The sequence below is a fragment of the Tiliqua scincoides genome, chromosome 3 (assembly GCF_035046505.1).
Source record: "Tiliqua scincoides isolate rTilSci1 chromosome 3, rTilSci1.hap2, whole genome shotgun sequence".
NCBI classification, from domain to species: Eukaryota; Metazoa; Chordata; class Lepidosauria; order Squamata; family Scincidae; genus Tiliqua; species Tiliqua scincoides.
Genome location: NC_089823.1, coordinates 196,047,650 through 196,075,026, shown reverse-complemented (window position 1 = coordinate 196,075,026; position 27,377 = coordinate 196,047,650). Strand labels below are relative to the sequence as shown.

The following is a 27,377-nucleotide window of genomic DNA, read 5'->3' as shown; positions in this document are numbered from 1 at the left end:
ACACTCCAGTTGGCCATCCTCTTAAGTTTCAAGCAAGGCAAGTGAAGTTTATTAACTATTTCACCCATCAAGAAAATTGCTTAATGATTGAAAAAGAAATCCTGCATTTGGAAGATTTCATTTTTCTTTGGTTCTCTTATGTGATACACATACATACAGCCATAACAGTGAAGGTTAACTATTAAACTACTAGACAGCCTTTTCAGTTCAGGCCTTTTAGTAATTTTTTGGAGAATCAAGTGCTCCCCAAGAATACAGACACTACCCAACCCTCCTCTAACTTACTGTGTTTGACTGGAGAGAAATTATGCCTTGCAATAATTACTGATTGTAGTGTGCTTGAGCCACCAAGTTTATATTATCTATGTGTATCCTTGCCAACACTCAACATACAAGATAGGACAGCTTAAGCTAAGAGGACTACTTTACAGCAGGATGACATGTGGAAGAGTGGAACTTTGCAGATTCTTCATTGTATCATGAACCTAAATGTTCTTGACATGTCTGCTACTTGTTTACGCATTCTTAATAATGAAATCCCATGCACGTCTCCCTGGAAGTTACATCCAGTTACTTCAATGGGACATATTCATAGGTAACAGGTTCATGGTTATGTTTGAACCCAGACCAGTTTGAACCCAGACCAGCCTCTGAGCTCTTTCAAAAGGACAATGCTAGAGAGACACTGACTGACAACAAAGATAACAAGATTAAACATTTAATGTTCTGTTGGCTAAGAATTAGTTCAATTTAAACTATTTATAAGGCAAAAACAGTATGAAAGTTTCCCATGAGAGAACAACTTTAAGTTTCTGGAATGTATGACCAGTATTACACATTTTAGGTATCACTCCAGAGAACTTTACAAAAAGTCAGTGAGCTTTCAACAAGAGAATAAAGATACATTAACAGATTAGAGTCTTTGCATATGTTTGTGTCACTGGAGACTCCTCTAGAAATTCCTAAGGTAACATTATATTGTAAAGTCTAAAAATATTTCAAGAAGTGATTGATTCTGAGAAGGATGTGGGCATGCGTTATGTTTAAACCTTCTATCAATTGTCTTTAGTTGGAGGATAAAATGTTATGAATATGAAAACAATGGTGTCATCATGCCACATATCTCACTTTAAATTCCATACAGATGGTTTGGAGTTATTTCACACATTTCATTCATTTTTCTTGGAAAACAAATTTGTTATATCCCAAATGGTTAAAGAAAGCACTTCATCCTATCATTTCTTCATCAAAGTCTTTTTAACCTACTCTTCCATCTGACATAAAACTTTAGTCAGGTTGTTTACTTATGGCCTGATCTACACAGTTAAAAAGTAGTTCAGATTCCAGTGCATAGGACTCAGATGTAGGAAAGCCTGAAAAACAGGCTATTGCATCAAACCGGAAGATTGTAACAAGAAAGAAGAGCCTTATTCTAGGCAGCAGATTTTAGCCTCAAGGCTTCATTGTGACTCTTTACATCAGAAAGGTGCCTTTTCATTCTTTGGACTCACTTGGTTACTAGGACATTCTTTACAGGATTATACATTGCATCAGATACAACTGGGATTTGGCAACATCATATAACAAGCATGCTTTTGTTAGACAGAAGCAGATCAACTGGGTTTTCAAAGTACTTATAGCAGAGCTTTTAAAATTCAAACAAGCACCAATATAAAATTCATATACTATTGTCGACAGTCTTTTACTACTTTTGCAGTTACTGAAAAGTGATAAGGCACAAGAATAAACAGACATTTAGTACAGAATTCAAAAATGAAAGGAAAAAAATAGTATCAATATATAAAAGTGCAAATTCTCACTGTCTCGAGTTAAAAAGATCTGTGATGCAAACAAAATAGTTTTAGAACAGTTTAGCCACTTTTTGCTAGCTGTACATTAAGGCTTATGTTCCTTTCATACAGACTACCTTGCTAATATTGCCAGATAGCCCACTGGGACCCCAAGACCTATATTCCACTCCTATTCCTTGTTTGACACACATGCACACACATACACACACAAGCTAGATTTTGTGATCACAGAAAGAACTAAAGGTCCACTGCGCCTCCTGGTGAAGGAGTTTGTTCAAGTCTGGCAAAACAAAGGATATACAAGTGAGATGCTCTGTGAACACAGTTGCCCACAGAACAGAAATTTAATCTTGCAGCCTATGAGATCATCTGGATTTTCAGAGGGCTTGTTTGGCTTGCTCATCTCACTGCAGTTATAAGCAACTGTCTTAATGCAAGACAGTCAATTACAACAGCAGTGAGATATTTCTTCTGTTTGCAACTAAGGCATATAAATACATGATCTCTCAGAAACTGTACTGCATATTCTATAGACAGTTTTACCCAACTTTGTTTTGGCATTCCAAAACTATCTTAGTTTTCAAATCTTGCATATGGATTATCTTCTTTAAACAAACCTGGAAAAGAACAAACATGCTAGTCAGAATACAGAGCTAAGAAGTAGAGGGGTACGGGGCAAATCCCCAGAAAGGCAGCAGAAAAAAGTGGGGAAAAGTTGCCAGTATTAAACATTTTTTTTCCATCAGTATTCTTTATTACAACACTGAGTATGGATTACTCTACATTTCTTAATAGCTTGGATATCTAAGTAGTCATTCCATAGAACATGATATGTGGTCACAAATTGAAAAAAAAACAAACTAGTGTGCTGTAGTTTTAGAATATCCAGTTAGGAGTGAAATGTCCCAGACTGATATCCCTGCTCAACCATAAAACTCACTGGATAACCTTGCTTACATTGCAGGGTTGCTGAGAATAAAATGGTGGGGAAAGAACCATATATTCTGCCCTTTGAGGGACAAGAGGACAGATTTTAACACCTCTTTCTCACAAGGTATTTTTGGACAGTTTAAAAAAAAAGTTATAATAGCAGCATTCAAACTTGACTGACAAGGCAGTTGGTTACTGGCAGTCTCTCCAGTTACTTTGACCAGCTAATCAAGTATTAAAACAGGAGGCCAATAAGAAATAGCTGCTTATCAGGACCACAAGCACTAGATTCATTCAAAACAAATCCCAGTCAAATGACAAGCTCAGGGAACATGAACTCCTGCGAGATGGAGTAGTCTTTACCCCCAAAACACAGAAGAATGCCATCAGTATCTTAGAAACCAGAATTCAAACATTTCCCATTTTGAATGGAACCAAGTTAATCACAAGGAGTTGCTAAGGCCAAGATTTCATTTGCTTAATTAAAAATTGCATAATCTCTTCTTATAAAGTTCAATATTCAGCACTTTAAAGTTTCAGCTTAGCAGTTTCAAAAGCTAATCATTAAAAATGTAATCCAGCTATGATACTAGCACTATTTATTAAAATTGTTTTTCAGAAATCTTCACACTAAGTAGATGCAATTGGCAGTAGGTCGTAGGGGGCGAGAGTGTAATTTTTCTCTATCATTTTAGGGCTTATGTATTTTAGGAGTTCTGGATATCAAAGCTAGGACAGGTTGGAATATATTCTATCAACAGCCATTTGACAAAGGCTTTGTCTATAAGATGAATGGAAAGAATGACAAAGTGACTCAACTTCAGAGTTAAGTGTTCTGGGAACCTATTTTTCTCCCAACCTTCAACTGCAGGAGACTACAGTAACTCCTGTTCTCTGTAGTAAATTGGCATATGGCACAATAAACTGAAATCTCTTATGCTAGGAAAAAGTAACCCTGTCAACTGACTTACCATATTTTTTCCGGATTTCATCATGCCTAGATTTCATCTCTGCTCTCCTGCAAGAAATATGAAGTACGTGAAGTGATGTTTGAAACATAGACAACTACATACATTTCTCCCCCAAGTAAGAAGGGAAGTCAGTGCTGCCAAGTACTCAGTTCTCAAGTACCTGCACTTAATTTTAAAATTTACATTGTACCTTTTGACCTCAACAACAAGACAAATTACAACATAGTGCCAGTGCTTATACATATTATGATCTTCTATGAGACCCACATAACCCACTAAAAATCACAGCACAGGGATAAAGCATAGAGAACGAACCGAATACTGTCAGTCTGCTGCTCTTGGCAGCAGATTTTCTGGCAGCATCTGGTTTTCAGCGGCATCAAAATGTTGATAGTCCCTCACCTCTCTTCCTGCCTTACTCTTCTTTGTTCTCTTTGCCTGGCATCTTTTTCTTCTTCTTTATCCAGACTGTACAAAGAGAAGTATTTAGGACATGCATGTTTACAGATGTCAATGGGATCAATCAAAATTTGGTTTAAAAAAATCCCAAATATATGCAGATACTTGCTTTCTGCTTCTCTTCGTCCTGCAGCAGCAGCAATAGCAGCAAATGGACAAAGCAATAAGGATTGTTCCTCCCACCACAGACATTGCAATAATCAGAGCTTCAAAATTAACTGAAATACAGAGAGCAAAGTGAACCATTTACCAAAAAAAACAAAAAACAAAAAAAAAACACCCCAAACATTCAAAATCCAAACACCTTTGGGGAGGGAGGATTCCTTGGAATAGGGTCTGTGTTTATTTCTTTTGCCTCTGAATTTTGGCATTTTTCAGCTGTGTAAATTTACATTAAATTTATTATTTCAATACAAAGGCACTTTTACTTGGGGCACACAGCAAGTTTAATCAGTTAGTCTACACAGAACTGACACAGCTTCATACAAGTGAGCCATTATGTAGAGAAGAGCTACAAACAGTGCACAAGGCTGCATAGTGATGGTCATAGTGATGGATCCTAGCTCAAATTACATTAGATAAGGAAAGATCCTGTGCCTCCTCTACATATTTACTATCCATTGCTTTTAACCTCTCAAGGCCAAAACCAAAATTTTAATGTTCAGGAGATGTATACCTTCTAGTTAAAAGAAGCTTGGGATAACTTGGGTGAAGCTTTTGAATCAAGACAACCCTAATCATGATATCCTGCTTATAAGTTTCCCAGAATAGCTGGCTAGCCACTGTTGACTAAGGACCCAATCCTATCCAACTTTTCAGTGCTGGCGAAGTTGCAATGCAGCCCCAAGGCAAGGGAACAAATGTTCCCCTACTTTGTGGAGGTCTCCATAACTACCTTCACACCACAGGATGCAGTGCAAACCCCATTGGAATGGCTGCATCATGGCTAGAAAGTCGGACAGGATTTGGTCCTCAGTGTAGAGCACACCAAAGATGACAACATATTCCATCTTTTCTGTACAACCTACAGAATCTTGTTGGAATCAGTTTTTATAGCCATTTGCAAATACTGTAATTTACATTATAGATTGATGGTGAGTTTATGACTTCTCTGCACAATACATTTATGTAGGGGTGTTTATTGTTAAGAGAAAAAGGATATTCCATCAACATGCAATTGCAAAAAGATGCAAAAAGACTGTAAGCTTCTGACAAGGATATGTTACCTTTCAAATATTATATGTGTATATTATGGCGAGATTTTTTTTTTTACAAGTTGAATTTATTGTGTCTAATAAACATTAGAACAATTTAGAGAAAGCAGCAAAGTTACTCACCCCAACAAACACCCCAGCGGGCAGAACTCAATTTGCAGAGAGAGCTGGGAGGAAGGATATTTCGAACAGGATATTCCATGCATTTCTTGCTGTTGCTGCACCATAAACACTAAAAAAAGATGGCAAGGTTTAAGCACAAAGATTGCAAAGATCAGCTAATGCAGAGACAATAATGATAATACAATCGTCTATTTGACTAGAAAGTATTGCCAAATTTGCTGTAAGAGCACTCACTGCTCCAGTCTTTCCCAGAAAGTCAACAGGCTGTCAAAATATGAGAAAAACTTCATTAATGTGACTATTCCTCTGAGGTCCTGCATTCGTTTTCCTTACCTGTTAGTCAGTTTCATTTGATAAAGTTCAGTGCTTAATTGTTCAAAAAAACCTTTAATATGAAGCACATTTTAAAAACTAAGTAAAGCTTGTTCAGACTTAACCTGCAATCCAATGCACACTTACAGTTACTTACAAGTCAACAGGCATGTGGATGCGGAAGAACCTGTGGATATTATATATCTGGACATTCAGAAGGCGTTTGCCACGGTCCCTCACCAAAGGCTGCTGAGAAAACAGTCAGGGAATTAGAGGGCAGGTCCTCTCCTGGATTAGGAACTGGTTGAGGTCCAGAAAGCAGAGAGCAGTGTCACAGGGTGGGGCAAGTCCCTTTCCCTTTAAGATGGTCTAGGTTGGGTGTTGGTTAACCAGGTGTAGAGTATTAATAATTTAAAGAATAAAATCTGGGCTTGGGTGCCTGAAACCAGAGAGCAGGGGGAAGGGAGCTAATAGCTATGATATTGGAAGCAATACTGAGATTTGTAAGATGGTAGTTTTAGCCTCTCTTTAGGTAAGATCTTTCTTGTTTTTAAAGCTATTGTGTTGCATGTAGATATGTTTTTATGGAGCAATTGAAGCTCCCTTAAGCTTTAATAAAAATCTTTCATATAAAACATTGGGTGCAGTGATTGACCAGGGACATGTATGATGGGACCTGGGGCTTGGAGTGAGCAAGAATAAATAAGCACTGCTCTTGAGGGTGGTGGAGGAGGGTTGAGTCCTGGCTGGGTTGGGAGTCTCCCCTGGTCCTTCCCTACCCCAAGGGTGATATTTGTTACATGGTGGCAGCCAGGGTTCTTAAGTGCCTGACATGGTAAACAGTAGTGGACTCTGCTAAGTGTCTGGCATGGTAATTAGTGGTGGGTACCTCCAGTGGTGAGTTGTTAGGTGGGTGTGGTGAGTCATGGTGTTTGGTGATGCACACCTGTACTTAACAGAAGGAATAGTGGTGTTGGTCACTTGGAATAGAACTGGGTGGTGCTAACCAATGATACATGGTCCTTGGTCAATTTGCACTGGTTAACATGCATTTTATAGTAGCTGTTTTTTGTTTTGTGGAGTGAGGAATGCAACAAGAGATTAGGACAGATAAGGGAGCTGCTGAAGTAGTCCCAGAAGCGTGTAGCTTCCTGTCAGTGATCGGGAGTTGTTGTGGAATTTTTCTACACCCAAAATGGAGTGCTTGGAGTTTTGTCTGTCCCAGAAGCAAGAAGGTGGTGTAATGATGTTGGCAGTGGACAGTTTGATGCCTACTACTAGTTTGCAAGGGTCAGAGGCCAGAGTACAAATTCTGCGGCAGATGTTGAAAAATCAAATTCAAATGCTAGTCCAGTGGCGGAAATTTGCCAAAGCTACTTTCCCACAGTTGCAATGGCAAGAAAGAGAGATGGAACCAATTAATGATATATTGGAGTTACCAAAAGTGGCATCTGGAATGGATGTGTCTGATTCTGCAAACTGGAGGCAACCAGTGGAGCAGGGGGAATCAGAACCAGTGAAGAAGCTGCATGCCATGGAGTTGGCAAAGGAGAGAATGTGTAAGTCTGGTTTAGACTATACCAAATGTTGGCAACTGAGTGCAGTTTTTACAGAAAAGATGGTAAGTCTGCCTGAGATGCCACTGGAATTTGACTATAAGAACTTTTACAGAAATAGAATGGTTGCTTCTAAGATCCAAGTTGTGGCCCAAGAGAACATAAGTGAAAGTGGGAAGGAGGCTTCCAGGAAAAAAGAGGTTAAACAGATTGTGCTGGGTGCAGGAGAGAAAGAGTCTCTGGAAGTGGCTGCAGCTGTTGAGCTATTAGCATTCTCTTCTACTAGGCACAAAGGTACCTCTCAAGGGCTCAGTGAGTTAAAGGAGATAGAGACATGTATCCCAACTGCTTGTTTGTCTTTTGTAAAGCAAGTTGTGGAAGAAGATCTATTCCAGGATACTGATGATTTGTCTGGACTTTCCTTAACACAATCTGAAGCAAAGGACTCCTCAGAAGAACTTTTTCCAGGTGTGGATGGTCCATTGGAGTCTGTTTTGTGGCAAACTGAAGTAAAAGCCTTTTCAAATGAATTGTTCCCTTACAGTTATGAAATGATTGAACCTGTATTAGTGCCAGAAAAAACTGAGATCTGCTGAACTAGCCCAAGAGGCAGTTGGAGGACGTGAGGTTGTACCTTCTTGCCCAGAGAGTGGGAGTAAAGCTTTTCAAAATCATAAAGTCCAGGACATTGCTTTACCAGCAAAAGCGTTGAACAGGCTAAATAAGGGAGAATTAGGGACTCTACAGTTCTCAATGCACATGGGAAAGCAGTCTCTACCCCCTGTAGTTGATCTATGTAAGCCAGTGTTGGAATGTTTAAAAATACCTGTGTTCTCCCCAGTAATTGGTGGAGGGGGATGGGTGTGTCAGATGTTAAATTGTAAGTACCATCATGAAATTATAAAGGGTGAAGCATCGGCTTTAAAATATCTTTTACCTGGCAGAAATTTTTCTGTTCCCAAACTTTCTTTACAGCTACAAAGCTATTTGTGTGCATTTTGGGTTTGGTTCCAGCAAGTGCACCCTATGGGAGCTGTGTGTATGTTGATTTTCTTGCTCCAGTTGGACTATGAGTTTTGCAGAGGTTTTTTGGCTGCAGTGATTTCGATTCAATGGAAGACATCTGGAACTGACAACCTTGCTCATGGTGGAATATTGAAGAAGGAAGAGAGTTGTGATATACAATCTGTTTTCTGTAACCCCAAATATTGGCTATATTTTTGTAAAGGAAAAGTTGTGGAGGGATTTTTCTTCCTTTATGTAAGATTTTTGTTCCTTTTATGTATGTATGTTCCTATACCTGTAAGATCTGTATCAATAACTACAGTATGCCATTTTCTTTTAGGCACCCATTTTCAGATCCAGAGTGATCATAGTCCCCTTCAGATTAAGGTGGTCTTTGATTTTACAAGTTTATTCATTTTCTATTTCCCATATTTGGGGAGTTTTAAATTCTGTGGCCAATTCATTGTCACGGAGATGGGGTCCATAAGATGATGATTGACAGTCCTAGTATAGGCATAGTGCAGGCACTGTGTCTTATGGGATACCGAAATGTTTTATGGTTTTAATTTTAATGTGGATCTCATTCCGTGGGTTGGAATAGTTCCAGTTTTGGCTGGAATCTCTTCCAAGTTGGGAGGGGCGTGTCTCGGGGTGGGGCAAGTCCCTTTCCCTTTAAGATGGTCTAGGCTGGGTGTTGGTTAACCAGGTGCACCTCAAAAAGGACAAAGTGGAAATGGAAAAGGTGCAAAAGAGAGCGACTAAGATGATTACTGGGCTGGGGCACCTTTCCTAAGAGGAAAGGCTACAATGTTTGGGCCTCTTCAGTCTAGAAAAGAGGCACCTGAGGGGGGATATGATTGAGACATACAAAATCATGCAGGGGATAGACAGAGTGGATAGAGAAACGCTCTTTTCCCTCTCACATAACACCAGAATCAGGGGACATCCATGAAAGTTGAGTGTCAGGAGAGTTAGGACAGACAGAAGAAAATATTTCTTTACCCAGCATGTAATTTATTTATCTATTTTTATTTATCACATTTTTATACCGCCCTTCCTCCAAAGAGCTCAGGGTGGTGTACATGGCTGCTCCCTTTTTTCCTCACAACAACCCTGTGGGGTAGGTGAGACTGAGAGAAAGTGACTGGTCCAAGGTCACCCAGAGTGCTTCATGGCTGAGGGGGGATTTGAACCTGGATCTTCCAGGTCTGAGTCTACCTCCCAAACCACTACACCACCCTGGCTCTCAAAACCTTGCCAAAGGATGTAGTGATGGCATCTTGCCTGGATGCCTTTAAGAGGAAAAGTTTATTACTGGTTACAAGTCAAAGTAGGTATGTGGAAGCTCTTGGTTTTAGAGGCAAGCTGCCTCTGATTGCCAGATGCAGGGGAGGGCACCAGGACGCAGGTTGTGTCTATTGTCTTGTGTGCTTCCTCGGGCATTTGGTGGGCCATGTTGAGATACAGGAAGTTGGACTAGATGGGCCCTTGGCCTGATCCAGTGGGGCTCTTATGTTCTTATTATCTAACAGTATGTACGTATGTAAAGGACTGATCTGCACATTAAACCAAGGGTCCAATCCTAAGTATGCCTTGGGCTTGCGCAAGTCCCTTGCGCCGGCCCATGAGGGTTGCAAACATGCCATAAAGTCTTGAAAGACTATGGTATTGCGCTCTGAATGGTGGTTCTGGAACAGCGTCTAGTGTGACTGAAAAGGCCAATTTCGGAGTAACAATCCCTTCCACACTGGGAGCAAGTACAGTCTGTCCCTGGTCTGTCTCCCTGGCTATAGGCCTTCCTTCTTTGCCTCAGTCTGTTGGCCAAGTGTCTCTTCAAACTGGGAAAGGCCATGCTGCACAGCCTGCCTCCAAGCAGGCCGCTCAGAGGCCAGGGTTTCCCACCTGTTGAGGTCCACTCCTAAGGTCTTCAGATCCCTCTTGCAGATGTCCTTGTATCGCAGCTGTGGTCTACCTGTAGGGCACTTTCCTTGCACAAGTTCTCCATAGAGGAGATCCTTTGGGATCCGGCCATCATCCATTCTCACAACATGACCGAGCCAACGCAGGTGTCTCTGTTTCAGCAGTGCATACATACAGTCACATTACTCATGTTAAATTCCCATTTCTTTAGAGTTCAAACAAGTGGCTTTCATAATTCTAGTTCTGAGACAGATGTAAAGCCTGTCTACTATCTCAAGAATCATGTTGTGAAAGGCTTCATTTTCTTGAGACTAGTGTCTCTCAAGGTACCACTGTATCACAGCTAATCTCCTAATTGGACAAGTTCTCTGTGTTAGTCTGATAGTATGTGCTCTGCCTGTATAGAGATGTATGCAGTTGGCAATGACAATTTTCAAAAAAGAATCCAATGATCTCTCTCTTTAGATGCCTTGAAAATTGCAAGTCTGAGTTGTAAACTTTCTATTCACTGTAAAGCATTCACAGGTGCACACTTTATAGAAAAAGATTTGTTACCTTATGATCCCATTGAAGGAATCAGCAAGGCAGCTTACAGATGAAAATACACAACAAAACAATTCAATAAGATGTTAGCAATATAAAAATCAATAAGATACAACGTAGAAAACACAAGTGGCCAGCAAATGAAACTCAGAGAAAATCTAAATCAAAGCAGAAATGCTTGTATGACCTGCCTAAAGTATTTTTAGCATTACCACATTGCTTTGACCACTTGAATTGCACATTTCCATTTTTCTGAAAAACTTGTTCAGATCCCGAGAACTGTCACGAGAAGCAATGATATAGAATTTCAATGCAGAGTGAAATGCTTTGAAGAAGCATGCAGGTACCTTGCTCATCATAGTAGATATGTCAACAGCTACAGGAAGTAGTAAATTCTCTGCTATAGCAAGGTTTATTTATTTTAAACACAGCATTCTGCTATTTTGTATGCTATCTGGTATGTCTGCTGTATTTCTGTAGAAAACAATCCCCCTTGTACTGCATATGAAGCCATTTCCTCTTCCAAAAAGTAATGCATTTTTGAAACAATAGTGAACTTGTTAAATGTTAATAGGTTTCAATATTCACATGGTTTCACCTCACCTGAGACAATGACAAACTGGTAGCAATTCCCACCAATTAATGTACTTTGGATGAAAAGACAGTTGCCTCTTCAAACCTTATAATGCCATCTTCCCACCCAAACAATTCAAAAGGTTTATTCAAAAGGCAACCAACCAATTCAAAAGGGAAGCCACAGTAAATTATCTGAGCTAAAAAAGAGATCCTTCTACTATATTTTTCTCATAATATTAGGACGGGGTGTCCAAAGTTTTTGGCAGGAGGGCCACATCATCTCTCAGACACTGTGTCAGGGGCCTGGGGGGGGAATTAACTTACATTTCAAATTTGAATAAATTTACATACATTTACATAAATGAATATATTAAAGATGAACTTATATGAATTAATGAAGTTCTTGCAATAGCTCAAGGCCTATAAAAGGCCTTGCACAAAGCAAGGCTGGCCTCTCCTTTTCTGCTGCTACTGCATCACAGATGTGAAACAGCAAGCAGTGGAGGGAGACCTCATCCCACAGCTCATGCAAGAGGTCAAACAGTTGCCCTCACGCTGACAGCAGTTGCATCGGGCCAGTGTGGGCTCCAACAAATCATCGGAGGGCCAGAGGCTCATTGGAGACTGGGAGCTCCCTGAGGGCCACATTGAGAGGCCTCAAGGGCCGCAAGTGGCCCCAGGGCCGGGGATTGGGCATCCCTGTATTAGGACATTGTGCTAAGAATAATGTATTCACAATGAGTGTAATTTGACAAGAATAAGCTAGAGAAATGACGGCTTGAGGAATCATAAGACTTTATGACTTGAATAGTTGGCAACCTTCAGTCTTGAAAGACTATGGTATCGCGCTCTGAAAGGTGGTTCTGGAACAGCGTCTATGACTTGAGATTACTATCAAAAAACACCAGCACTGGCAAAAAAAAAAATAGAATAGCAGTCTATTGCCACTTATTTAAAACATAACACCATTTCCGAAAAGTCAGATTCATATTTTCCTATTCAGTAGGTTTCCGCAATAATATTGGTGGCATCAAAAGATAGGATGCTCTCAGCAGGTTATTCCTAGTCCTACAGTGAAATGTATTACATATCTTTAAAATTATATGAGCTACTTCTGAAATGTTATTTGGCAATTATATGCTACTTACAGTGACATTTCTCAGGCACTCCTCACAAGTTTTATTTGTGTATTGTTGACAGGCTAAGGAGAGAGAGCAGAAAGAGGAAAAAGAACAGAACATTAGATTATAGTTAACTGTATTTTAAGTTAGTCCTTCAATGTTCCCAGCTTCCGCCTATCTTTTTTTGGTTGGCAAAAAGGCTAGACTTCAGTTGCAACAGGCAGGTCAGGGAGAATTGCATGTCTAATACACATACAAGCACAAACAGTTCTCCATACACTGAAAACTTGCTGTTATGGAGAGGATCACACACAGGAAGACATAGAGCCTCAAGCCACATGTTTGAAAGGAGCCTCAAGTCACATGTTTGAAAAGAACTTTTGTGACAAAGTAGCCAAATCAAAACTAATCTGCTTATGACTGTATCAGTAAATCTAAGCACTCCACATGACTTGATCTTATACTGTATTGTGCATTCATTTTTTCTCACTATGCATTACATTAAAAGACTAACACAATAATAATAGTGGTTTAACAAGAGGATGCTCTTGGCTTCACTACTCGCAGTGCGAGGTCACGACACAGAAGCCAGATTCCTTACTCAGAAGTACTGAGCCAGAGCATATCTGGGTCACAGTAAGAGGAACATCCTCACCAGCTACTCTATAGTTCAACTGAACTAGTCAGTGCAGAAGTAAACATATACAGCAGTAACAGGAAATAATACAAAACATGGACTGCAAATTAATGTAACTAGAATTCTAGGATTGAGAATTCGAGGATTCTAGAATTCTAGGAAGTGCTGTGACACTTAGGTGTGCTGTGAATGGCCACAGGTGTGCTACAGGAGTTTGAGGGAATGTTATTTATTAATAGGGTCATTGGGGGATGTGATCCCTGTGCCAGCAACATGGTGTGTCTTGTCAATTTTTACACCTTGTCAGTATGCCATGAGATGAAAAAAATTGAAAATTGCTGTTCTAGAGCAAGCACCCCTCAATACAAGAATGTTCCTCCTATTATATGATATAATATTAATTGTCCAAGTTATCGCACCAGACCGTTCCATCTGAAAAGAATATTTAGATGCAAGGTAAAAAAATCCTGTAATGGCAGCCAAGTACCTCAAGACTCTACCTATGCTCTTACAAGTGGTTTACTCTTGGGACTAAACCACAATGTCCAAATTCAGAGTCAACATTTTCCTGAAGACGAATACTCCTATTTCAATCATCAACACTCTATCCACTAATGGAGATATTTACTGAAGGGATGAAAGGGTGTTAAGGAACAACTAATCTGATCACAAGACCTTGAGTACAGTACTGTACTATATACTCTTTGTTATCAGGAGAGTTTTGCCACAGTTAATATCTTACTCAGCCCCATAAATATTAGCTCTGTCAACAAATACAAGTGCAAAAGATTAAGGAAGCCAATCTCCTAAACCACACATTCAATCCCAGTTTCGATTCAGTAAAATGGGGTAATGATCCTTAAATGGTGGTTGTTATCTCCAGTTTGGAAAGGCTATTTTTATAAGAGGAGCCTGGTGCCCAATTAACTTAAAGAAAAGCATGGCATTGGGCTCTAAGGCTACAATCCTATTGACACTTTCCTGGGAATAAGCCCCATTGACGATAATGGAACTTACTTCTGAGTAGGCATGCATAGGATTGGGCTCTAAGACTACAATCCTATGCACATTTACCAGGGAGCAAGCCCCACTGACTATAATAAGACTTACTTCTGAGTAGACTTTTTAAGGATTAGGCTACAATCCTACCCACACTTTCCTGGGAGTAAGCCCCATTGACTATAATGGGACTTCTGAGGAGACAGGCACAGGCTTGGGCTCCAAGTTCTGTTCCAGGACAGAGGCCGAGAAAGAGGCGCCTGGTCCCGCTGACTCCATTCAGCCCGTCAGACACCACAGCCCAGTGCGGGGACGGGGCGGCTGCTGGTTCCCACCACAGGAACTCCCGAGGCGGAGCACGCGGGTCTGCTCCAGCCCCTCATCCGAGGGAGCGGCCGGGAATCCTCGCAACCTCCTGCCGTTCCGAACAGCAGCAGGGCCCGAGGGCGCCACGGGCTTCCGCTCTGCGGTGCGGGGCTCTCCTCTCTTCAGCGCGACGCGCAGGAGGGCCCCGTGGTCGGCCTGCCCGCCTGCGCTCCAGCCGCGGAGGCAGCCCTCCCCCTGACAGACCCCCGCCGGCGGCAGGCTCTTACCCCCTTCTTCCCCGGGCGCGGGGGCCCCGTCGGACGGCGGGAGGAGCAGCGGCAGGCACAGCGAGAGCGCGACCCAGCAGAAGGCTCGGAGCGGCCCCATGGCGGAGACGGAGCGGCGCGGCCAAGTTGCTCGCGCAGGACTTGCCGCCGCCGCCTCCGCCTCCTCCACCACAGGAAGCGCTCGCTGAGGGAGGCGCGGCCACTCTGGGCGGGACGAAGGCGCGGGCTGTTGGGAGGAGGCGGCTGCAGCGCCCACAAGAACTGTTCCCAAACTGTGGGTCGGGACCTGATTTTTGGTGGGTCGCCAGAGGGTGGTGGAAAGATCAGATAACTCATCGCCTCAGGCTGCAATCCTGTCCACACTTTCCTGGGAGTAAGCCCCACTGACTAGAATGGGGCTTACTTCTGAGTAGGCACACTAAGGATTAGGCTCTAAAGCCCCACTGAAAAATCAGATACTGTAGCTGCTGGTAAAGAGCTCACTCAGCTCCTGCAGTTTGCAGGCATGTGTGAATATAGGGAGATAAATGCTTGAGAGTCTTTTTTCTGGCAATCAATCAGAGAAAGAAAGAAAGAAAGAAAGAAAATTATTTCTTTCTAGATCTCCTTTTGTTAGTCTGGTACACTTAGGTGGGTCCTGATAGAGTGTCATTTTAAAAAGTGGTCCCTGTGCTAAAAGGTTTGAGAACCACTGAGCTAAAACAATGATATGATAGTAGGGTTGCCAACTCCAACTGAAGTTATTCCTGGAAGTCCCCTGTCTCCCTCCCTGATGTAATGTTGGAAATTCCTGGAGGGCCCGGTAGAATCTCCAGAGTTGCTTTCCACCTGGAGATCCCTCCAGGCTAATCCTGGATGGTTGGCAGCCCTAAGCAATGGTTACTGAGCCTGTGTAAACTTTCATTCCCACCAAATCATTCCTAAATTCCCCCCCCCCCCATCGCAGGTACCTCCTGGGCAAGTTCCAAACTTTCTTTATTCACATGTTTCATTTGAAGTCTCTTCAGTCCTCACCCAGAATGAGAAGGGAACTTGCACAACTAACCTAAGCAAAGGAAGCTTAAAGCTGCTCTGGTGCAGTGTAGGGGGATGTGGGGGGTGCGGGCCGCACCGGGTGACGTGAACAGGGGGGGTGATGCGCACTGGGGGGTGACACGCTAAAATCGCAGTGATTAGGGGTAACCCCATCATATTATATACCTTTGGATGTGAAGGTTCGAGCTGAATGCAATGCAAAAAACCAGCATGAAATATCTCCTTTCTATCAACAGTTATGGCCAAAAAACTGGAGAACAAAAAATGCATGGAGCCGTATGGAAAGTGAAACAGCATTATCGTGCATTTACTTGCAAGTAGGCGAACTTGCCTTAGTCCATCGGATAGGGCAGGTTGAGAGGAATCCAACAACACCAGAATGGTCCTGATCCAATGAATGCAGTCCCCAAAAACACCTGCAAAGAAAGTCCCTCCCTCCACGCAGACAAATGTATTGAGCCCTATGGAAAGCGAAACTAAGCCTCACTGTCGCATTTACTCATGAGTAAACCAATGTGCCTTGGCTGGTGGTCAGGCCAGGCAAAGGGAAATGTGAAGCCAAAAGAATAGTCCTGATCTGTTGGAACTGGAGCTCAACAAATGCTCCAGAAGGCAGCCTCCCCCCCCCCCCCACTAAAAAGGATCAAAACAGACTTCAGCTGATAAGGTGAACTTTTTTGAGACTTGCAAAGCCAGGTGGATCCTGACAGTGATCTGGTTTAAACAGAAGTTCTTAAACTGGGCACTAGGTAGGGCTGAAAACCTTACTGATTTTGGAGGGGGGTGTTATTGCAGGCAGGCTATAGAGGAAATTCACTTGGTGGAACAGGGCTGGCTTCTGCTTATTTAATTATTTGTTTTACTTTAATTATTTATACTTATTTTAATTTGCCTGATGATGTCACTTCCACCATGACATCACTTCTGGTGGGTCTTGAACAGATTGTCATTCTAAAAAGTGGGTCCCAGTGCTGAAAGTTTGAGAACTGTTGCAATAAGGTGTTAGTAAGCTGACACCCTGGGGGTGCGTGACACCACTAGTGACCAAAATCACTAAAATCACAGTTAGGAGGAATAATACCAGCATGTTATATATCAATCAATGCGTCATTTCATGCAGAATGTGTTCTATCTTTGTTCTATCAAAAGGTACAGCCAAAAAACCAGTGCAGGCGGAGTGATGGTACATCACCATGCCCATCACCTGGGGTGTTGCCTCACCCACTGCATGGGGTGTGTGTGATGCGCTGGCATCCTGCACCGGGTGATACGAACCCTAGCGACGCCACTGCTCTGGCACTTGCTGACTTCATCTGTGATGGAGAACAGCAATGAGTCAGTAGTTTTTAAAAATAGAGGACTATGGGCCCAATCCTATCCAATTTTCCAATGCCGGTGCAACTGTGCCAGTGGGGCATGCACTGCATCTTGTGGTGGGGCAGCAGTTACAGAGGCCCCCTTAAGGTATGGGAACATTTGTTCCTTTTACCTTGGGGCTGCATTGTGGCTGCACCGGTGCTGAAAAATTGGATAGGATTAGGCCCTGTAAGTTGCCTATATGTGAGGTCTACCATCCAAGGCCTGTGATAGAGAACAGTCATTTTTCAGTGTGGGTTGTGGGTGATGAGTGGTTTCAGCTGGAAACTGTACGGGACAACCAGTGGTGATTGTTTAACCCAATCAATGTGACCAAGTAGTGTTAGGATGGTTAAGTACCCAATCTTACCCAGCTTTCCAGCTCTGATGCATTTGTGCCAAAGGGGCATGCACTGCATCCTGCAGTGGGGATATAGTTATGAGTACCTACTCAAGACAAGGGGACATTTGTTCTCTTACCTCAGGGCTGCATTTTGCCACTGAAAAGTTGGATACAATTGGACCCTTACAGCGTAATCCTAATTTACCATTCTGCCAGTGTAGCTACCTAGAATATTACAAATAAGGCATGTTTGTGGCTACTTGTGCCAGCAGGACAGTCTACACCAGCCCACCAGAGCTACATCCCATCCCAGGGTGGGTGATACAGGCCCAGGAGGGGGTGGTTCAGTGGAGGCCTCTTCCACTGTATTGTAATCCCCCTCCGGGGTTGTCCAGTGTTACACTGGGCTGCTTGGAACTTCCACCAGCTATATAGCAGGCAGAGATCTGAGTAGCCCCATAGGACAAGCTGGGGCATTACTCCAGGTAAAGGGAAAAATATCCCCTTATCCCGAGGAGACCTCAGCCCCCTTCTCCATCTCACAGGTGCCTAGAGATTAATAGGCAGTGCCCTGCCCTATCTTGTAAGCATGCATTCTTTCCTGAGCAGCTGCTCTGCTGTTTTGAATAGAGCAATCAAGGGAGGCACTAACCTTCACTATGCACATGCAAACCAGATAAACTTTCAGAAGAGATGGCAAAAAAAAAATGCACTGTGTTGCACATGTGCAATAAAGATTTATTTTTGTCATGTGCTGTAAAGGAAGGCCTTAACATTACTTTTCAAAGGGGTTGCCTGTGGCATTCTATCTGTGCCTTCTGAACAGCTGGGCGCTGGTAAATAATAATAATAATAATACAGGTATTTCTATACCGCCTTTCTTGGTCCTCAGATTTCTCCTTAGACTTTATTCAAGGCAGTTTACATAGGCAGGCAATTTAAATCCCCATAGGGATTTTTACAATTTGAAAGAAGTTTTCTGTCTTTCAAGAAACCACAACATTCAGATGTTTCTTTCTTGATCTGGTCACACATTCTGGCCTCCATCCTCCCACACTCAGAGCAGATGAAATAGCTCAGCTCAGCTTGTCAGCTGCTTCAAGGTCGCACGGTGCTGGTGGCCTCGAACTGGCGACCTTTGAATGTTATCTTCATGTAAATGGAGGCTCAACCCTCTAGACCAGACCTCCTGCCCACCCATGGGTACTCACCCATTCTGGCAAGCTCTAGTTGTACTAATACCCACAAAGTGCATGCTATATGCTAAGATGAGGAGGGCGATCAGGCAACCTGCAAGAGGTAAATAAAAATATACTTCCTGGTAGGCTACCCAATAGTCTATGGATCTCCTTGGACCTGCTCCAGCAATTTGCTGGTACAAGTTCAAAGTAAGTCAGGAATGTGTCAGGTGGAAAAATGGGGGATAGGATCTGGTGAAAGTTAATGCCAAAGGATCCAACCCCTCCTGTCCTTGACATGGTTGCCTCCAGGGCCAGCTTTAAGCCAATTGTACCAATTTCTCCCATTTGGGCCCTTCATCTAAGGCCCCCCCCACCAGGATAATCTCATTTTGTCAAATACACACAAGAACACATTGCAATAGACATTCTGAATTTTTTTAAACAAAAACATAAAATTAATATTTTTACTAAATCGTTTCACGGTCACTAAAACAAGTGATTTTGTAACTATTTACTTTTCAAAGGTAATTTACACAATTTGTTTGTTTAGTAGGCCTTCAAGTATGTAATTTTATATTAAAATGTATTTAGATCCTTTTGGTCCATTCACATGCACTTTTAACACATTTTGATTGCTTTCCATTCTACCACAGATATATAAAGTCAATAACAAATTTTATTTATATCTCTAAGATTCTACAGACTGTTAACCTGGGGCCCTGCAAAAAAATTTTCCAATTGGACCCCACAGCTCCTGTCAGACCCTGCCCCCTGATTTCTCCTCCCTACCCAGTTACTCCTCCTGCCCTCCTCCCCACCCACAAATCACCCTCAGCTTCAGCCTACCTGCTCTGGAACCATCCCAGATCCATGGCAGTAGTGATCTGCTGCTGCCTTACAGCAGCAGCCTCAATTGGTCCAGCAACAGCACAATCTTCAAACCATCACAGGGACTTTTATGCAAGTGGGATGTTAGTCCCACTGTCATAAAAGCCCCTTAGGACTTGGCTGCTTGTAATGGACAGCATGACAGCATTATTATTTTTTAATCTACCCTTTGTAATAAATATTGGCTGCTTCAGTGAATTACTATACTATACAATTGTGTTAGATGGTATTTACCTAGCATAGACTGTGCAAACCTGACCTGCGCCTAGAAACAATTCAACTTCAACAATACAATACAACAATACAACAACAACAATACAATAAAACAAACAATACAACAAAGCATCAGTTAGCAAGATCTAGCTAGATCTGATCCTCTGAAACCACTTCATAGTTATTCTCTCCATCCTGGAGGAAGAAGTTTTAATAATTACAGTAATAACAGAGATTAATATAAATGGAGTCAGCTCCTAGCAGTAAAATAAAATGACCACATGATGGTGCCATTAACTTGAAAAATACTGTATATATACTTAAACAAGTAAGAGAAGCATGAGCACAGGCTAACCTTTTATAATGCAGTTGAATTCCAACAAGTCACCAAACAGCTGTCATCAACAGCCACCAAAGTACATTTTAAAAAGGCATCTGTCATGAGATTCCAGGCTTTACATAATTGCAGTGCTTCTTGAGAATTTATTTTGGTATTAATCGCAGCTGATTTTTTTAAAGGAAGGACCATGAAAGGAAGAGTGAGTGAAAGGTATGACAGCAAATAAAGCAAAACAAAATGTTGTCAGGGTAACAGCAATGGCTAAAAGTCATTTGTGAAAACATGAAGAGGAGGAGGAGACTTAAGACACTGTTTAGCCAAGTAACTAGATAAACTACACAGAAGTGATACAGGGTTGTGCAGGCTGATTTTAGGGTATTGGTATATCAACACTGATTATACCAAGGCTAATGCCAGCCTTGTGCAGCACTGCAGTTGGGACCCTAAGCACTGCTGCCACCAAGTTGCTGGGGCATTGAAGCAAAGTCCTGCATTGTGCCCCCATGGGCGCCCTCTCACTTACCTCTGATGGTGCATTGGGCACTACCGTTGTCACTATTACTAAGGGTTCGGGGTCAGCCTGGCCAGGTATCATCTTGGCCCTCCATCAGCACCCAGCCTGTCCACCCTTGACTCTACCCCAATCCTATGCACTCTACAGCAAAGTAGGATAAAATTAATCGGAAACAAGAGACGATGTGGCAATTATGTTAGCCATGCCCCAGAAAATCCAATGCAACAACTCCATCACTCCCTCACCAATCGGAATTATCGGTGCTGATTCTAGATTTTGATGGTGGGGTCCTCAGGTAAGATGTCCTCAGTGGGCTCACTTTCTCCTCACTTATGTTTTTATGCCCACTTGCTTGTTTTTCTCCTTTCTCCTTTCTCCATAGCTTCCCAGAAAGAGTGAGGCGAGTAGAGGTTGCTTCTCCTTGCTCCTGTCACTACTTGATCACTCAGTCCACAAGTAAATATGGAGCAACAACAAGGAAGAGGAGTCACACTACCAGAGGGCTCCAGGAGTAGGCTGTGGCCCTTCTGACAGAGCATGAGCATTGGTGGGTGATTGACATTCTGCTCCCCAGTCATGAGAACTACACTAGCTAATGACACTTCAGCACTAGTCATGAAGGGAGGGGAGGAGGTGGTCATGGCATGGGTGTATAAATGCTCTGAGCAAATTGCTGATCTTCTGGGATGGGATGGAGGATGCTCAGGAATCTTGCTGTGGGGTGTGAACCTCCTCTCTCTATTTACCTCTAAGAGTTGCTTTGATCTTGAAGCTCAGTTGTAGAGGTGGAGCAGAGATTGTTGTGGGTGTGACTGGAGTGCTGCAATACAGGTCCCATAAGGGGTCTGAGAACATGAATAACCTGCCCTTTCTACTTCCTTGTTCTCCTTGGTTGCTTGTATTGGTGCAGGAAATTTCACCAAAATTTCCAATCCCCAAGTTTCCATATATTCTTGTGGTTCTAAAGACATGAGACAGAGCAGTACTTGAAATATGAGGAAGATGGAGAAAGAGGTAGGAGAGCCCCTTAATGAAATCCTTAATGAAACCCCCAACTCCCCCCAATTTTAGTTAAATCACAGCACAATTCTGTGCATGTCTACTCACAAGTTCCATTGCATTCAATGGGGCTTACTCCCAGTAAAGCTTGTAATAGGATTGTAACGTCATGTCCCCTATATGTTTCTAAAAATAGTAACTAACAGGGTCATCACAGAAGCTAAGGGGGCCAACAGCCTCTTTGACTCCCCTATAATTTGAACATGATGTACATCTTTATGCATGTTGAGCTGTGGTCCCTTGGTGGATGAGGATGGGGAGGTTAGAGAACAACAAGACAAAGGCAGGGTAGGAGAAGAAATTGGGAAAGGTAGGGTGATGGGATGTGATAGACGGTTTGGCACAATGAGAGGATGCGGGGACAAAGGAGCAAATAAGCAGCCCATCCTGGGGCATTCCGTGTATAAATGCTTTTATGCGAATGCCCGAAGTCTACGAGCAAAGGTGGGAGAACTGGAATGTCTGGTGACAAGGGAAAATATTGACATAGTGGGCATAACGGAAACCTGGTGGAATGCGGAGAATCAGTGGGATACCGCAATCCCGGGCTATAAACTCTACAGGAGGGACAGGCAGGGGCGTGTTGGAGGTGGGGTGGCCCTTTATGTTAAGGAAGGGATAGAATCCAGCAAAGTAGAGATTGAAGGTGGGTCCGACTCCACCGTAGAATCTCTGTGGGTTAAATTACCAGGCTTGTGCAGCGATGTAATACTGGGGGCATGCTATCGTCCTCCAGACCAGAAATCTGATGGGGACCTTGAAATGAGGAAACAGATCAGGGAGGTGACAAGGAGGGACAGGGTTGTAATCATGGGGGACTTCAATTATCCTCATATTGACTGGGTCAATTTGTGTTCTGGTCACGATAAGGAAACCGGATTTCTTGACGTGCTAAATGACTGTGGCTTAGATCAGCTAGTCATGGAGCCCACCAGAGGACAAGTGACTCTGGATTTAATATTGTGCGGTACGCAGGACCTGGTTAGAGATGTAAACGTTACTGAGCCATTGGGGAACAGTGATCATGCTGCGATCTGTTTTGACGTGCACGTTGGGGGAAGAATACCAGGCAAATCTCTAACAAAAACCCTTGACTTCCGACAGGCGGACTTCCCTCAAATGAGGAGGCTGGTTAGAAGGAGGTTGAAAGGGAGGGTAAAAAGAGTCCAATCTCTCCAGAGTGCATGGAGGCTGCTTAAAACAACAGTAATAGAGGCCCAGCAGAGGTGTATACCGCAAAGAAAGAAGGGTTCCACTAAATCCAGGAGGGTGCCCGCATGGCTAACCAGCCAAGTTAGAGAGGCTGTGAAGGGCAAGGAAGCTTCCTTCCGTAAATGGAAGTCTTGCCCTAATGAGGAGAATAAAAAGGAACATAAACTGTGGCAAAAGAAATGTAAGAAGGTGATATGGGAGGCCAAGCGAGAGTATGAGGAACGCATGGCCAGCAACATTAAGGGGAATAACAAAAGCTTCTTCAAATATGTTAGAAGCAGGAAACCCGCCAGAGAAGCGGTTGGCCCTCTGGATGGTGAGGGAGGGAAAGGGGAGATAAAAGGAGACTTAGAGATGACAGAGAAATTAAATGAGTTCTTTGCATCTGTCTTCACGGCAGAAGACCTCGGGCAGATACCGCTGCCCGAACGGCCCCTCCTAACCGAGGAGTTAAGTCAGATAGAGGTTAAAAGAGAAGATGTTTCAGACCTCATTGATAAATTAAAGATCAATAAGTCACCGGGCCCTGATGTCATCCACCCAAGGGTTATTAAGGAATTGAAGAATGAAGTTGCAGATCTCTTGACTAAGGTATGCAACTTGTCCCTCAAAACGGCCACGGTGCCAGAAGATTGGAGGATAGCAAATGGCACGCCTATTTTTAAAAAGGGAAAGAGGGGGGACCCGGGAAACTATAGGCCGGTCAGCCTAATATCCATACCGGGTAAGATGGTGGAATGCCTCATCAAAGATAGGATCTCAAAACACATAGACGAACAGGCCTTGCTGAGGGAGAGTCAGCATGGCTTCTGTAAGGGTAAGTCTGGCCTCACGAACCTTATAGAATTCTTTGAAAAGGTCAACAGGCATGTGGATGCGGGAGAACCCGTGGACATTATATATCTGGACTTTCAGAAGGCGTTTGACACGGTCCCTCACCAAAGGGACCTTTTTCACCTACTGAAAAAACTCCACAGTCAGGGAATTAGAGGACAGGTCCTCTCGTGGATTGAGAACTGGTTGGAGGCCAGGAAGCAGAGAGTGGGTGTCAATGGGCAATTTTCACAATGGAGAGAGGTGAAAAGCGGTGTGCCCCAAGGATCTGTCCTGGGACCGGTGCTTTTCAACCTCTTCATAAATGACCTGGAGACAGGGTTGAGCAGTGAGGTGGCTAAATTTGCAGACGACACCAAACTTTTCCGAGTGGTAAAGACCAGAAGTGATTGTGAGGAGCTCCAGAAGGATCTCTCCAGACTGGCAGAATGGGCAGCAAAATGGCAGATGAGCTTCAATGTCAGTAAGTGTAAAGTCATGCACATTGGGGCAAAAAATCAAAACTTTAGATATAGGCTGATGGGTTCTGAGCTGTCTGTGACAGATCAGGAGAGAGATCTTAGGGTGTTGGTGGACAGGTCGATGAAAGTGTCGACCCAATGTGCGGCGGCAGTGAAGAAGGCCAATTCTATGCTTGGGATCATTAGGAAGGGTATTGAGAACAAAACGGCTAGTATTATAATGCCGTTGTACAAATCTATGGTAAGGCCACACCTGGAGTATTGTGTCCAGTTCTGGTCGCCGCATTTCAAAAAAGACATAGTGGAAATGGAAAAGGTGCAAAAGAGAGCGACTAAGATGATTACGGGGCTGGGGCACCTTCCTTATGAGGAAAGGCTACGGCGTTTGGGCCTCTTCAGCCTAGAAAAGCGACGCATGAGGGGGGACATGATTGAGACATACAAAATTATGCAGGGAATGGACAGAGTGGATAGGGAGATGCTCTTTACACTCTCACATAATACCAGAACCAGGGGACATCCACTAAAATTGAGTGTTGGGCGGGTTAGGACAGACAAAAGAAAATATTCCTTTACTCAGCGTGTGGTCGGTCTGTGGAACTCCTTGCCACAGGATGTGGTGCTGGCGTCTAGCCTAGATGCCTTTAAAAGGGGATTGGACAAGTTTCTGGAGGAAAAATCCATTATGGGGTACAAGCCATGATGTGTATGCACAACCTCCTGATTTTAGAAATGGGTTAAGTCAGAATGCCAGATGTAGGGGAGGGCACCAGGATGAGGTCTCTTGTTATCTGGTGTGCTCCCTGGGGCATTTGGTGGGCCGCTGTGAGATACAGGAAGCTGGACTAGATGGGCCTATGGCCTGATCCAGTGGGGCTGTTCTTAAGTTCTTATGTTCTTATGTGGAGCTTATGTATTCCTGATGCTGTGACTGGTTGTTAGTCACAGTTCCATATTAATCAGAATTTATCCTATGGAGGAGGAAGGTGGACAGTTGTTTGATGTTTTCCATTGATGCTGGGAGTGTTTTTATTCATGCTGCTTTTGAAGGTCTAATGTTATGTTATTGCTGAGTTGACCCACTTCTGACTTAATGGAGAAGAATGATAGAAAACTGATAGTCATCTATTGTCTTTCTAAAAGCTGTACCCTCCTGTCTTCCCATCTTAGCACTGAAAGAATTACTGGATTTCATAGAACATTCACACACATTCTAATTGCTGACCAAATGATCAAAAATCAAATGATAAAAAGCAATGCAGTTACTATACGTAGTAAGCCAGTTTGACTGGGAAACAACTTCAGGCAGGGCCAAGGACAGAAGAGGTAGTGTATTGTAGAGTTGCTAGGAAGAGGGGTACGAAAGGCAGTGAAGGTGAGGGAGCAAGTCGTCAGCAGAGCAGAAAGCCCAAAGAGGCAGGAGGAACAAAGTGTAAGTGAGAAAATCATAAATACAATCTAAGAACAGGAGTGGCTGTTTGCAGACAGGAAGCAGTGCAAAGAGAAAAAGAAGGGCTGAACTGCTGTTGGTTCAAAATTGCCAGCTAGAAGTTTCCCTAGTGGGAACTGGTTGAGTGTTACTGAAGAAGTATATTATCTTGCTCTCTGATCAGCAATGAAATAATTCATAAGGACATCTGGGGAAAAAGTAGTTTATTTTTTTGTTGAGTCAGGACCTATTATCCCACCCAAATGTTTTGGGCACAAAAGATTCCAGGTTAGATCTCAGGCATCTCCAGATAAGGCTGGGAAAGATTCCTGACTGAACCCATGGAGAGCTGCTGTCCATAGACAATACTGAACTTCATGCATCAATGGTCTCAGTAGGAGGCAGCAGTGGCGTAGCTAAGGGGGTGCAGGGGGTAGCAGTTGCACCGGGCATCAAGCTTTAGGGGGGCAACAAGATGAACTTGACACTAGTGACCAAAATTGTGAAAATCTTGATATGAATGAATAATACCATCATGTTATATATCATTGGAAAGGTAATTTAATGCAGAGTGTAATGAAATAAACAGCACTGGAATATCCTTTTTTTTTTTTTTTAATCAAAGTTATGGCCAATTAACCAGAAAATGAAAACACAACTGACTTGTGGAACAAAAAGTGGATTTGCTTAACTCCACACTGACCTATGAGACTGTTTGTTCTGAGTGCCAATAGATGTTGTTATGATTCAGCATGGAACCAATAACTTTTTATTTATTTACTTAATTTGATTTTGTCATGCGGGGAGGGGCTACAAAATCTTCTATTTGTAGATAGATGCCTTAGCTATGCCACTAACTGGGGGAGGCAGCAGAGCAAGTGGGTGGTGAGCTGTTGCGGGGAGGAGGTGGGTTCCTCCCAATTTTCACTTTTTAAAAAGCTTGGGTGTGATGTCACTTCCAGGGCAACATTTTGAGCTTGGCACCAGGCTACACAATCATTAGCTACGCCACTGGGTGGCAGCTTCTATGTTTGTTACCTCCAATGATGGCATGAGTTGCTGATGTCCCTGGGGCAAAACCCTGCACTAGGCCCACAATAGTGCCCCTGATGGCACATTGTGTGCTACTTCATGGGTCAGCCCAACCCAGCCCAGTGGTCCTGTGAACGGGCATGGGCCCTAGACCACAGTTCAACTTGGCCAACCTCTCATGGCAGTTCTGGTTACATCTCTGCTGGACAGAGAAGCAGCTGGAAGTCTCCTCGAAGTAAAGGAACATTACCTCCCTGAGTCTCTCCAACCTGACCTCCACACCAGTGCATCATGGCAATTTCACCCAGCTATATTCTGTACTGGTTGAGCACAGCTTCTCAGCATCCTCCTAACCTCCTTATGTAGGGCTGCTGGAAGGCTGATCAACTGCTGTTTGAGCTCTGTGTTCCTTGCCTTTGTGCTGTGCTCATCATTGCCTCACTTTTGACTTATTGCCAGTTCTGAGTTATTGTTTGTTCTTCTGTGCCTGACTCTAGAGCCCAGAACAATCATACAAAAACCCACATGGAAACCAGCATTTCCCATGGATGTAATGCACACTTGACTGTAAAATCCACATGGATTATCCTTATCTATTTCCTTATCCATGAGTTTTTTCCCCTCATAGAATAAGCCAAGTACCTGTTCCATTTTTCAATCTATGAGTTTGGACTCTTCTACATGGGTTTTGAAGTTTGGTAGGAAAACTC

The 27,377-nt window shown here is 43.0% G+C and overlaps 1 protein-coding gene across 1 annotated transcript; it reads right to left on the bottom strand.

The window, feature by feature from the left end:
- Positions 1–702: 702 nt before the first annotated feature.
- On the bottom strand, positions 703–14,955 carry PTTG1IP (PTTG1 interacting protein). Its single transcript, XM_066622420.1, has 7 exons — positions 14,771–14,955; positions 12,569–12,621; positions 5,509–5,617; positions 4,281–4,389; positions 4,115–4,180; positions 3,713–3,759; positions 703–2,428 (listed from the first exon to the last, which is right to left on the bottom strand). The coding sequence occupies exons 1-7, from the start codon at positions 14,868–14,870 to the stop codon at positions 2,385–2,387; spliced, it is 528 nt and encodes a 175-aa protein (XP_066478517.1). The 5' UTR covers positions 14,871–14,955; the 3' UTR covers positions 703–2,384.
- Positions 14,956–27,377: the final 12,422 nt, after the last annotated feature.